Genomic DNA, 14,494 nt, shown 5'->3' with positions numbered 1-14,494 from the left:
GTTTGTCGGTAGTTAATTTTAGTAAAGGAATAAGTGGACTTTACAACTAGCCACTATGGATTGCCCACTCATTATGAGCTGTATGAACCGCCAAAAAAAGGAAAATAGGATACAACATTTAAGGCCCCGTGGGTTCAGGTTCTTCTCTCACTCTCACTGAGCGTAAGAGTGAGCGAGATGGATGTGCTTGCCCGGGATCGCGGATATCATGAATTTGGATTTTTTTGTAAGTTAAAAAGCTATTTTAACATTTTCAGCTTTTTTTTAATTTTAGGGTGCGACGTACGTTCGTGATTGTTTTCTATCACGCGAAAGTCAAGAAATCAGATTTCCAATCTATTAAGTAAATGAAGTCTCCAAAATTTCAAATTAGATTTTTGGCAATCGTATAATATTGTGATCTAAAAAAGCGCTACGATTTTTCAAAAACTTCTGGCTGAACGTACTGCACCTTAAGCTAGTTCAGATTGACATCAGCTTTAATGTGGTAGTTTTATTAGTTTGGCAAGCCATTCCCGTTAGTAAAAAAGGCGACAATTTAAAAAAATGTACGCGCAAAGGTTTGTTCTCCTATACAAAATATGAATTTTGCGCCCTTTTTCTTCTGACAAAGTGGGTTTTCCAGAGTATATTTAGTAGGATATTTCAGACAAAAATGTATTAGTCAAATTTATTTTATTTATTTATTTAAATTTTATTGCACATAAAATTGTAAGTACCAATGGCGATGGCAATATATTTGAAATTATTTACGGCCCGATTCGAACTTTAAGATACGTCAAATATTAGGTCTAGAAACGATATGGATTAGATGTCAGTGAAGTTTTTGTTTGAAGGAACGTCACTTTTGACACTGACATCTAATCTGTGTATATCGTTTCTAGACCTAATATTTTGACGTATCTTAAAGTTCTAATCGGGCCGTTATTCTCAGTTAGGTAAGTTTATAATTTTAATAAAATACGAATATGTTTACAATGCAACTACTTTCACATAGTCAATCAATATCTCCGGTCGTTCCCACGTATCTTGCCATGCGTCGATGTCATTCCAGAAATTCAGGGTTGCCTTCGACGCCTGGTTTTTCCACGGTTTCGAGTGGTTATCCTTCGTAACGCACTCGTCAGGGAATTCCGAGTGACCACCTGCTGCCAACCCTAGAGTTATGAAGAACTGAAAGAAATAGGTATGTATTATATTTGTACTTTCAGGACTTTTGCGTAGATTAATGCTAGGTTCTGTAGTTGTTTGCCCCCAAATATAATATCATCATCGGCTCATGTACCCCGGTTCGTACCAATAAGATTTTCTAAAGTTGATTCATTTGATATTTACCAGTCGGTCATCGGTGAAGGAAAACATCGTGAGGAAACAGTACTACTCCCAATAAGGCCCTGTTTTCTCTCTGGTTTGGAAGGTCAGATGGCAGTCGCTTTCGTAAAAACTAGCCAATTCTTAAGATGAGTTGCCAAGCGGACCCCAGGCTCCCATGAGCCGTGGCATAAAGCTGGAACAACGCTAAGAAGAATGATTATTATCTTCGACTCATCTCGCAGTTTGTTAACGTCTTGAACGCTTTATGTCATAAATACAAACATCACTCAAACGCCAAGCTCCCATGTAAACCTTACCTGAAAGTGTAAAGGTTACTTTGACAGCGTCCGCCATAACACCTAAAGTGGTCCTTCACGCTGTGGGCACGACTAGTAACGACCACTTTAGGGGTTCTTGGCGTTCAAGTGGTTAACCATTCAATTTAAGTAGACAGATCCACTCACATGGTCATCAAAAGGGGCCATCCCTGATTCGTGTGGTCCAGCGCAGGTCTTTGGAAGACGCGCGCGCAAACCGTCGCTACCAGGGTCCACGCGTGCGTATTCTTCGCCGTCCACCGATAAAATCAAATTATCTGCATAAAAGTAAATAGGTATGAATGTGATATTACAAAACAAAAACAGCTTTTGACTGGGTAAATTTCCTCTTATTATGTTGTCAAGGCAAGAAGGGTGCCCGTATTGCTTTCATTGGGCATTTTATACGTGTGAGCGATGTGATAGAATCATGCCAGAGGAGTAAGAATTGCAGTGAATGAACACTTAAGCAATTTCCAATTTCAAAAAACATTTCACAGCATTCATTAATAATTAGAATAATTAATTGCAATTTAATGAATCCTCATTTAATAAACAAGAACGTAACTTCTGCGATATTTTATTACTTTTCTAGTTTTTGAGTTATAGAAGAATTTATCAAAAAATACCCAAGAACCTAGTAAATTAACATAAAAACTAGTGAATGAACACCGCAAAACCCAGTGAATGAACATTATTAGATCTTTTTTATCAGCAATAAAAACATTTTTAACAAAAAACCGCCACGACGACGACGTACAACCGCCGCGGACACTCGTGCCTGAGGAAGGATTCCCAAAGAATCCGAAACATGTCGCCAAAAACGACTAAAAATTATAGTGAGTAAAACCATACTGATCTAAATATTTAAAAAAATCGTTTACAGCCTCTATTTTATCATATCTTTTTTCCCGTCCATGTTTATTTCAAATAGATTAGAATGTAATAAAATGATGTAATAGAATAACACAGAAACATGTTAGATATTATTAAGAACAAGAAAATTAATCTTTAAAAGAAGAAACAACGTGAAAATTTTGATGAAAAAGGGTCAGGCTCAGCAAATAATGCTTAAAATAATAAACTTGTCATTGCATTGTTCGCCGTTACATTGTTCATACATAGGGTTAGTAGAAATCTAATAAATGAACAAGCCAAATTTTTATAGACTACTACATAACATAGACATGAAAAATCTAGTAAATGGACTATAGAAATTTGGTCTGTTCCAATACTGACTGAATGAATCAGAATCGTCTTCTATGCAGAATCACAATTTTTTAAATTTAGAATAATAAATCTAGACGACACCAGTAAATGAACACACCGTTCATTTACTGGTTTGAAAACATTTGATAAGCCAGTAATGAAACTAGAAAATATAATATTATGTGTACATTTATAGAAGGTTTAACTCTTAATCTAACCAAATAACTAAACTTTTTACAGGTAAACATTAAATAAGCACTTCATATGCTGCTCCAAACGTACAGTGTTCTTACCCGGGATCTAATTTCTCTATACAAAACATCAAAACTAGAAACACGTAAACTTGAAACGCCTGATTCAAATTTAAACTGATCTAAAATAAATTTATCACTTGTTGCCATTACATAGGAAACACAGTAAAAAAATACAAGTGGTAGAAATGGCTATATTTCTTATTTTAGACAAAAACGTGATTTTGTTCATTCACTGGGAGGTTTTACCCTATTTTTGAACAGTCAAACTATTTCGCAGCGTACTACGTTGGCGAACAACAGGCGAGCGGAGCTAATTTCTCCATACAAAACGGAGATGCGGAGCGGGGTGAATCAATCTTTTGATACCTATATAGAAGTGTCCTACGTGGGCGATCTCATTGCGAACGCGAACGCCTTGGGCCCGCCGCGCCGCGCCGCGCCGCTTCGCTTTGCGTTCGCGAGTGTTCGCCTACGTAAGACGCAGCGTAACCTTAAAGAAATTGCAAAAAACTGTTGGGAATCTCATTATGGTATGCCTTACCTGGTGTCCACTTAAGAGAATACACATGGAAATCATCACCCCAAAACTTGTCTGAGTTTTTGGTGACCAGCAGCGAGTCGTGACACTTTGTGTCGATAACAGGGCCGCTGTACAGCACCTTAAACATTGTTGATCATCAATTACTTTAAAATTAGTGTAAATACTTTCAGTTCTTAAGATTTCTATAACAAAAATGTATTTTTTTATTTTTGCTTGTATTTTTCTTCGAAAGCGGTTATCACACAGACTCGTTTTCAGGTTTTCTGTCTCGTTCATACACCGACGGGCCATGCAGACAAGGCATCAGTGTGATTTAGTGTCGTCTCGTCTATTGCTCATAAAAACAAATCTAACGCGCCTGAACTCAATGAGATTTTTTATTACGGAGTTCCTATGCTACCTTATCCACAATCAGATCTTAGTCAGAAATCGAGAGTGCTGCATTTGCAGTATCGTTGGCTGCCAAATAAACAATTAATTTCACCAGTTCTTAAACCAGCCAACCAATTTTTTGGAGCGGTTTACTTACTAATTTTTGATGATCATCTTCCTCGCATTATCTTTACTTTTTTGTCACGGCTCATGGGAGCCTGAGGTCCCATTGGGAGCACAGAACTAAATCAAGATAGAAGAAAAGAGTGTATGTACCTCGCGTGGCAATAATTAACTGTTGAAACACTACCAATAAAGTTGGAGCTGTTAATGGAGGTATTTCCTTTCATCGGTAAGCACGATTTGTCCTTAAATATCTGTTATTAATTAAAAAACTATTACTTTATTATTTTCATCAAAACAGTAGCGGGCGATTGTGTGCCAACGCTAGCTTTTCATTGCGGCTTAAATTTGACGAGCCAGACTTGGCGTGCGTTTAAAACCAGCGATGTAAAAATAAGCTATTCAAACTGTCGAGTCACGTTCAAGGTCGATTTCTCATTTTTTCTGTCAAAAGTAAGAATAGTGCTGTACACTGTGATTTTCTTACTCGATTATTAAAATCGATTTTGAAAACAGACGAAATGATAATTACGTTTTATATTATTATGCAGCTATATAATGTACGTAGTGCAAAGCAAATATTATTAACAAACAGTTTATGGTTACTTCTATATTGCAATTTTGTTTTAGTTTTCCGAATGATCCCAATATTAAAAATAAATCGATTGAAGCAACTGGTCGTAAAAAATGGTTTACTACGCAAAATGTTACACGCTCGGTCTCCCTACAAATTGCTGAACTCTTTCCTTCTATCTTGATATAGTTCTGTGATTTTTATTTTAAAATTTAATTCTGGCAACAAGGCCTATATTACATATACCTTATAGACTAACATACATATAAATGTCATAAACTTAAAAACTAAACACTACTTTGGCAATAGAACGTCGTGGCTCCGTTGAATCGTCAACGTGAATTATCATTTCCTCTGTCGAAAATAATTATCATTTCTTCTGTCGGTTCTTATCAATATTTTAGAATCGATGCCGTGTTCTAATCGATCTGTGAATCGATGCTTTTGAATCGTTTCGCGCGGCTTATGTTTCTCATCACTAAATTACGCTCGTGACGTCAAAGTACCTACAATTTGCCGAGCTCTTTACTTCTATCATGATTTAGTTCTGTGATTGGGAGCATGGGACGGGGTATCCTTACCATATTTTATTATTGACAATACGTTTAATTTGATAACATCGTTCATTTTAATGATTATAGAATAAACAGGTTTGCTTAATTACCAAAACACAATTATAAATTTACCTTATTGCCGTACTGGGTGGATCCTTTCTTTAGCTCTTCATTGCCTCGGGCGCACGCTATCTTCAACATTCCAGAATTCTTTGTTCCGTAGACAAACTTCTTTGAGAATGATTCCAATAATATCTCTTTAACAAATATAAATTATTTATTTATCAGATAAACAAGTTTTGGTTACATTTTTGACTTTGCTTTCATAGTTGATGTTTGTTCTACCCTTAGATAGATGTTTAATTATGACAATATAATATATGCACATGTACCATCAGCCGCAAAAGTGCATGGCGAATTTATAATTTTTATCAATGAATTCATTCATAATTTTTCCATGCAATTTCGCAGCTTACTGTACAGAGCTTATTACAGAGAGCTTTATCAAACAAATAATATCTACACTAAAATTAAACTTCATAGTAAGGTCAAAAATGGCTACCCTAACCGGAGGATCGAGTACATGTACGATAAATATTATGAAACTGGAAGAACAGAAATAAATGCGAATCTGGATCATAGTAAATGTAAGAAAGTAGCTTATACCTTTTTGAAGCAGATGTAATTCTTGATGTATATACCTATGTATAAATGTTGTTGTTAAGTTACTTTAATTATTATTTATTATTATGAGCCCATTTTGTCCCCCTGTTGGGGAAAGGCTTCCTTCTTATTCTTCCACGTATCAGCCACCTAAAACAGCCATCCGCCAGCCGGGTCCCACAGATGGTAAGGCATCACGGTAAACTTTGACAGAGACTGGTGCGAGAATTCCGAGGATAGTGATACTTTAATTATAAGTTTTATACAAAGGCTTTTTATACAATCGTTTGAAAATCGTCTTATTAAACAGATTGCATTCTTAAACTGACCTGGGTAAATCCAGTCTCCCTTAGGCAGTTTAGCGCGAACGCTGACAGTGCCGTAAGTGAAGGCAAAGCTTGATTTACTGGTAATGCGGCCACCAATCACAGGCGGGATAACTGAAGAGCCATCACTGGCTTCTACGAAGCATGAACTGGATTGCCCAGATGTGCATCTAAAACAACGAAGTACAAGGACTAAGAGATCCGACCCCAAAATTATGGAATTTGGATTGTGGAGAAATGTAGGTACAATCAGTACAATGCAGTTTTGTAAATTTTGATTTTAATATCATACAAAAAATTCGATCTGATGGTGATAGCATTGGAAAACAAGAGTCATAATACATTGAATATTGGACTTTTATACACTATATGTAAGCTATAATGTAAGCTGGCCACGGCCGGATGACAGAAGAAGATCGTGTATTTTTTTTTCCATTGATACCTTGCCTCTTTAGCAGTTTATTCATTATTAAAATATATTTTACCCTTTATATAAATCCAAGGCGTCAAGCATGCTGGAGTGGGTAAAACCTGGTTGGTTTTGTTGAAGCTTTGGAGCAATACGGAGGTACCCATTCTTCACAGACACCGTGGAACGCTGATATGACACGAATGGCAGCTCCTGTAAAATCAAGAATAAGATTAACGATAATTGCAAGTGTTGTGTAGTTTTATCCTTCTGCGGTGAATAAGGTGGTTTATAGCTTCCATTTGACCTCGCCCTGATCAGCGTTACAAAATTGATCCAAGGTAAAGCAAGAGTTTGCTTTGTTTAATCTGATTTTTTAAGCTGGACTGGAATTTCAAGTCGTGAGATAGCCCGTAAGCTTTTTAGTCTGCTGAATCTTATTGTGCACTAATCAGATGTTGGATATACAGAACAAGTGGGTTCCAGACACGAAAATTCCCAATATTTACAGGGTGGTCGACTGGCACGTATTGTTGCACTTCCCAGATGTCTTCGCGCAGAGTGTCGAAGTTCTCCTCAAAGACAGTCTGTCCTGCGCAGGCGGTACCCTGACGAAGGCGCGTTAGCGTTGATGCGCACACCACGGGCTTAAATATGTGTTCTGGAAGAAACACCAAATATTATTGCGACCATGAGCTACCTGATATATTTTTTCTCCGCGGTTCTTAAAGTTCTTAAAGACAAAAGATCCAGCTAGATACCAATGGTAATCACGTCAGATCTTGACTACTTAAAATGTTCTATAAATGCTCATCTGACATCAATTATTCTATGCATGAGCTGAATACAAGTTATAAATATTATATTTATGCTAGGAATAGTGATGTGGCTACTTACACAAAGACAATTTTGTAATCATTTACTTACCATTACTATTTGAAACTATGACGTCTTTTGCAGAAGTATCTGAAAAAAATCCCCATGTGGGTGTTTAAACCTTTCCTTGTCATTGTCACGTATGAATACAAAACAGGAAGCGTATTCTATTGTAAATTTGATTACCATCAGAATATGCCTCCAGTTTGATAAAAAGCATAACTGAAAGATAAAAACATATCTCATACTCAATCGTATGTTAATTAATGTTTGGATTGCGTCATTTTACTCAACAGAAAATCGTAATTTTAATATGCCAGCCTATTATTATGGTTTCACACGTAAGGAAGTACAAAGAAATAGTGTTAAAGACGATTAATACTCATATCAAAGGTTGCCGTACTTTCTATTTCCCAGACACCAATAGAACCATATCCAGTGTGCACGCCCATGAAAGCTACAGGAAACGGGTCAGGGTCCCGCCACGATATTAAGGGCTTGGTCTGGCCTTCTCGCCCAGCCATGATGTTCCCGCCGTCCCAGCGCACCCAGAACCCTCGCGAATCTCCGCTCTTTAATATCGCATTGGTTTCTTCTTCGGCTTTATCAGGGTTCATACAGCAAAATCTTCTGAGCACGCTCTTAGTGTTTCCCCAGCCTCCGAGGACGACCTGGAGATAGTTTAATTATTTAAATAAGTACTTAGCAAAATTTCTACACGTATGTCCCTAAACTCATAAGAACAAGGGAGCCCCTTGGGCATTACAAGGTCGCCCTCTTGTTGCCTAAATTGAAAACTTTTTACTTGACGCACTTCGCGTATTAAATTGCTCCTGTGTTTTCTATGTACTACGTTTAAAATATTGTCAAATAGCTGTCTGGTTAGCACTTAATTTTGTTCATTGTGTACCATTGTTTAGAAAATGAGATGGATACCTCATACATCGGATCAGTTTCCCAGGGGTGAGTGGCGAGTCCGATAGTCGCATCGTTACTTGCGCGCACTCTGATCCGCATCGAATCACCCTGTACCGGGAAGAACTGCCACTTCACATCGTTTTCCGTTGCTACATCTGAAAGCAGGTGTGCGGCTACTGTTAAAACCCTTCTAATCCATGAACTAGTATTTTATGATAAAGTTAGACCCAGATAACTCTGCAACGATTTTGATAGCCCCGACTGTGAAAGTGTTATTTGTTTTTACTTAAATAACAAGTAAAACAAATAGGTAAATAGGTAGGTTTGATGTAGTTACTTGTCTACAGGTTAATAATACTCAAGCTTGGTTTAAGACAGGTCTAATTTCATCAAAGTCTATTATTTAATATTGTAGCGTAATATGACTACTACCCCAAGGCCGGTAAACTTCGCAATTGAGTATCTAGCTCATCTGTAAGGCTAAGATGGTCGGCTCTTTATCATTTGTCACCAGGCCTGTCACGTTCTAACAAATATGTAAGTGCGAAAGTGACGCATGGCATGACAGGTGATAAAATGCGACCATGATACCGCTGCGGTTACCTTAATGACATGAACCTAATCCCTCTCGACCATGTCAATTTAGCCTAAATTGTTACTCATGTTACTTTATCCTATGGAAATTTCCATGCTATAAGTATTTTTCAAACAGCATGGGTACCCACAGTGACAGATATCATCTCCATACAATTTATAACTTAACTTAAAAAATACTATAAGTGACCTGTTGTCGTTGCTCTTAGGTGTACCTATCTAGAAAAACTAGTAATCTTTTGAAACAGTTTTTTTAAAGCATCATTGGGATATATATACTTGCCTTCTTATTGTATACACTATACACGAATGCTTTGTGCTCTTTACACTTACCAATGCTATCCCCGCCCTTATTAGAACCACCTGAAAAAACATAACATGGATATCATTTTTGATTGAAAATCACTAAGAGGCCAATCCTGATTTTTAAAAATTGGTACGGTTTTGATATAAGGCCGTAGGCCCAACGTGAGCTTATCAAGACACTTACTATTGGGTCGTGTTTAATAAGCTGCAACTTCACCACCAGCACGTCTCTTAGGTGACGCTTCGGGCCTTCGGCCTTCCGGCTCCGCATATCAAGACAGTTAACTTGGTTTACCAATGATTAATGTCGTCGTTGTATACTTACTCGCTAATTTCCAATTGCCAGTAGAGCCCCATGTCGTTCGCACACCTACATAAGCAACGCGCACCGGATCAGGGTCTTGCCACGATAGGATAGGTTGGGCCTCGTTTTCTCGACCAACCACGATGTTTCCATGGTCCCACCGTAACCAGAACTCGCGGAACTCTTTGTCGTTCAGAATTTCGGGCGTTTGGCGTTTATCTTTTTCTGCTATGTGACAAATGTACTTTCTTATCACGCTTTTTGAATTACTCCAACCTCCAATAACGATCTGAAAATAAAATAACATATTCAATTTTAAACGTCAATATCCGCCTTAAATATGAATACCTACATATTTAAGGCGGTTCCCTGAGCCAGAAGGCGAAAAATCTCCTTATATGATTATGTTTTTCTAAGAAGCGTTGATATTCGTAGACGTGGAAAAATTGTATGTAGTTCTTGACTATATTATCTTTAATAACATAGCTTCCTATACACGAATTATGACACTTCGCTCGACACAATTAATTCCCAAAGTAACCTCTAACTCGGACTTTTAATCAAACTTTACTCGGTTATTTATTATGTGATACTATAAACAAAAAAAAAGAAGAAAAACTATCTTAACGGTAACTTAAGGTAACGTTTTTGAAATAAATAAAAATCGACAAAATTCGATCAAAATTGACACTTGGCGCACATGATCTTTCCCGTTCTTTCTTGCGAAATGTGAGAGTGACAGCGGCAAACCGATGGTACGGCATTAATTTAACTCAAAATAATTTTGGAGTATTTTTTGCAACTTCAATTATTAATTTTGTTAAACTTGGTTCAATTATCAATAAATTATAGAGCTTGTTTGAGTTCCTGTTCTTGTAAACGTATCAACTTACAGATACTTCCATAAATAATTCAACGCCGAATTCAACTTATGAGGGTGTCTTTAATTTTTAATAAGGCCTAAGGCCTACAGAAAATAGTCACATACCTCATACATGGGGTCAGTTTGGCGAGGCTGACTGGTCAGTTCAATCGTGACATCATTCCGCGCGCGCACTTTAAAATGCATTGCGCTGCCCGACACCGGGAAGTACTGAGCTTGAGCGTCCACTTTTGTTGCCACATCTTTAAAAAAATATAGAACAACATTCAGATCGTAGACGACGTATTCGTGCATAAGTCTAGTAACATATTATTTATAAAAGTACCTAGTGGATCCAATCCAATAAAACAATAAGAGGTTGAAGTCAAAAGGCAAAAATAAATTTATTTTGATCACCAGGTAACAAGTACAACGTTGATTGACGACAATTTCAAATAAAATTTCACGTATATTTTCAATTAAGTCAGCCGGTCCACACCGAATAAAAAAAAATGTATGCGTGCAAGTACTGTTGGCTTGAAGTACTTGTAAAACAATATCAGTAACATAATTCAATTTCAACTTTTTAGACAAAACAGTTTTTTTGTTTAGAATTTTTACCAGAACAGCTATGAGTTTTTGAACAACTTACCAATAATTTGTTCATTTCCGCCGTTGTAGTGTGAGCCGTCTGGAAAACAATATTTAACTATTTTATTTTTGTTGGAGAATATAAGAAAGCACTACCTGCAATGTGACTTTATATTAATGTAATGTATCTATGGAGCATATTTGTGCTGAGTTGCTGACTAAAAGACATACTTGCTATTTTCCAGTTCCCTTCTGAGCCCCAGGTAGTTCTCACGCCCGCATGCGTCACTGGAGAAGGCTTCGGGTCTTGCCAAGACATAAAAGGTTTGTCCTCTCCCTCGCGTCCAACCAAAATGTTTCCATTATCCCATTTTATCCAAAATCCTCGATATTCCTGAACGTTTAGGACCCCAGGGGTCACAGCTTCATCTTTTTCACGTGGCAAGCAGGTTAATCTTCTAAACACGCTCTTTGTGTTACCCCAGCCTCCAATAACGAGCTGAAATATACGTATCAGGTATGAAAGGTTATGAGATTTGTTAGCATCTCAACGTGAATTTTTATTTATTTATTTATAAAAAAAAAAACAGGACACAAGGCCCATATAGGCTATTTGACTATTTTTTGAAAATGGTTTTAATTGATTATTTATGACTTAATAATTACACTACATTGATATTTCCGTGAAATTTCCTGTATTAAATATAAAAAAACAATGTTAAAGTTTATTTATTTTGAACGCGCCTTAAACGCTGTTTTTGCAAAGGGGCTAATCACGTGACACGTGTGACGTCACACGCGAGTAAACTCAGTCAATGACCTTAGTAAATCTTATGGTTTATGTGCATTGAATTGATTATTTCACTGTAAAATGGTATATAAATGGTGTATAGTGCCGCAATGTTCAAGTACGACTATAAAAAATCCAGATAAATTGTTTGTTTCCGTTCCAACGAATCCCAAAAAAAGAAAAATGTGCTTAAAACTAGCGCGAGGAGACCCAAAGAGCATTTTAGCGCATACAAATGTTTTTATGTGTGAAGACCACTTCGATGTAAGTAATATTTAACTGTAAATAAATATGGTAGTTAAAGCAGCGGATTTTGTTGTATTTAACGAAACACGATCTAAGTATTTAATGTATTACTACATAACCTCATAACATAGCTCTTTCAGCATTAGTAGGTAGTTAGTAGCATACTTTTTCTTTCAAACTAAAGTGCAGTATGGAGATACTATTCTCGTCACCGTATTCTATATATATATCGTCGTCGTATTCGTATCATCGAAATCGAAATGTTCGTAAATAAACAATTTCTACGTATACTCACACAGCTGTTTTTACATTTCTAAGTACCGCAGCATAGTACTAATCCGGATTATCTTTAAAGAAAAGTGCAACCATTAATGCGTCTATGTCTGGTAGGTTGCCGCTATCAGCTTTCACATATTTCGGCTCCTTTTTGAGATTCTTATGAATATTGTGCTACTAGATATACGGATAAATCGGAATATATCAGAAAACTGTGGAACAATAACTAAAATTAACTAAATCCAAATAAAACAGTTAAAACACTCAAGGCAATCAAGAATGTTTACGCGCGTGTGACGTCATCCGAGCGTTGACCAATCACAGAGCGTTCACGTCCCTGATGAAATTTCAAAAAATATTAAATTTTCTTTCATTTATATTCCAAAAACTAAACATAATTTACATTCAAATATAGTGAAATATACTTTATTAGTTTATTATCTTTCAGGATGACAGCAATTCGTTATATATTTTTAATGTTGTCAAATACCCTATTATACCTACAACACATATTTGCAATTTTGGTGACAAGCAGTATTTAGCAAGTGTCTCATTGCTAAATACTGCTGTATTATCATTATTACGCATATTGTATTCTTCTAACGAGCAAGTTAACCGGAAACACACTTAGCTTAGTATTTAAAAGATTTACCATTTCAACATATCATGCATGACCAGATTTTTTCGCGTTGATACTTTATTTTAGTAATTAGTAGACTACTACTAATTACTAAAATAAAGTATCTTATTAGTATCTTAGTAGTCTATCTACTAAGATAGACTAGGTATTTAGTAGTGGTTTTAAAATGCATTTTAAATACATTTTACACCTATGTACCTTTAAAGATTATTTTACTACACCTGTGTAGCAGAATGTTTTTAACGTTTTTAATTTGTCTAATCTCGCTTAGACAAATGAACTCCATTAAACAGTCCAATTTTATTATACAGTCCGTAACATCCTCTTTAAAAATCCTACCAATAATGTGTCTTTCGAAATGCCCGAAATGCCATATTTAAAAAAGAGGCTACACCACACGACTCAAATTTATAATGTCATAGATACAAAATGTTGTACCTAATTGGCCGAATTACTGAATTAGGTAAGTGGTTTCCATTATGTAAGTATTTGGGGAGATAAAAGGGTCGTTTGTGTGGAAGAGTTAGCCGTCCACTATCCTCTTAAAGGGGTTGAGAGAATTTCAAATGTTTAAGCTAGTGTTCCAGAAGGTTTCCATTTAACAATGACCATGTAATTAACATAATACATACCTCATACATGGGAACGGAGAAATAAGGATGTTTGCTGAGAGCTACGTGGGCATCGTTATGAGCATCTACTTTAAACGACACTGAGGTGCGATCTTTCACAGGAAAGAACCGGTAGTTAACGTTGTCTTCTGTTATTATTTCTGGAAAAAAAAATTTAATGAGCACAATGTATGCAACATTGTCCGCATATCGTTAAAAACCTTCCACGTTCATTTTCAAAAAACGCTTTTTTGCAACATTAAAAGACAAACAAATTTCTGTATTCAACGGTCTAGGCTTTACGTTGTTTGTCAATATGTATGTCATAGAACTCTTATATTATACTAGCTTTTGCCCGCGACTTCGTAACCACAGATAGAGTAAGAATAGCGCCTGGATAAAGTCTAATAGCAATCATTCAATTTGAGCATATACTTAATTGTTTACACAAATTATCAGGCATTTCATTAATTATCTGAATTCCACCCCTCTTTTAACCCTCTTTAGGGATGATTTTCGGGATAAAAACTATTCTTCTCTGCGACTCAAACTATCTCTATGCCAAAATTCAACTAAATCGGTAACACACAGACAGACAGACAGACAGACTATCGCATTTATTAATATATTAGTATGGATATAAAGAAGACTAGCTATCGCCCGCCACAATTTCCACACAAAAGTCGGTAAAATCTACAAAAACGCAAAATCTACATTACACAATCTACAAAAACGCGATTGAAGCTGTTTAAAAACGATTCCTGAGGGCTCTTCATTGTAGAAAGGCTCATGCTCAATTGTCATATTACGACAAGCTCCTTGAA

The 14,494-nt window shown here is 36.4% G+C and overlaps 1 protein-coding gene across 1 annotated transcript; it reads right to left on the bottom strand.

Annotated features, from left to right (window-relative positions):
- Positions 1-971: 971 nt before the first annotated feature.
- Positions 972-13,832, bottom strand: LOC134743677 (uncharacterized). The gene is made up of 16 exons (XM_063677272.1): positions 13,692-13,832; positions 11,339-11,606; positions 11,169-11,207; positions 10,643-10,779; positions 9,676-9,943; positions 9,378-9,407; positions 8,469-8,605; positions 7,936-8,203; positions 7,584-7,622; positions 7,166-7,317; positions 6,733-6,869; positions 6,251-6,417; positions 5,391-5,515; positions 3,636-3,753; positions 1,779-1,909; positions 972-1,173 (listed from the first exon to the last, which is right to left on the bottom strand). The coding sequence occupies exons 1-16, from the start codon at positions 13,698-13,700 to the stop codon at positions 973-975; spliced, it is 2,226 nt and encodes a 741-aa protein (XP_063533342.1). The 5' UTR covers positions 13,701-13,832; the 3' UTR covers position 972.
- Positions 13,833-14,494: the final 662 nt, after the last annotated feature.

This window comes from Cydia strobilella, chromosome 8 (assembly GCF_947568885.1).
Source record: "Cydia strobilella chromosome 8, ilCydStro3.1, whole genome shotgun sequence".
Lineage (NCBI taxonomy): Eukaryota > Metazoa > Arthropoda > Insecta > Lepidoptera > Tortricidae > Cydia > Cydia strobilella.
The sequence above is the reverse complement of the archived record's forward strand: the minus strand, read 5'-3'. Positions and strand labels throughout refer to the sequence as shown.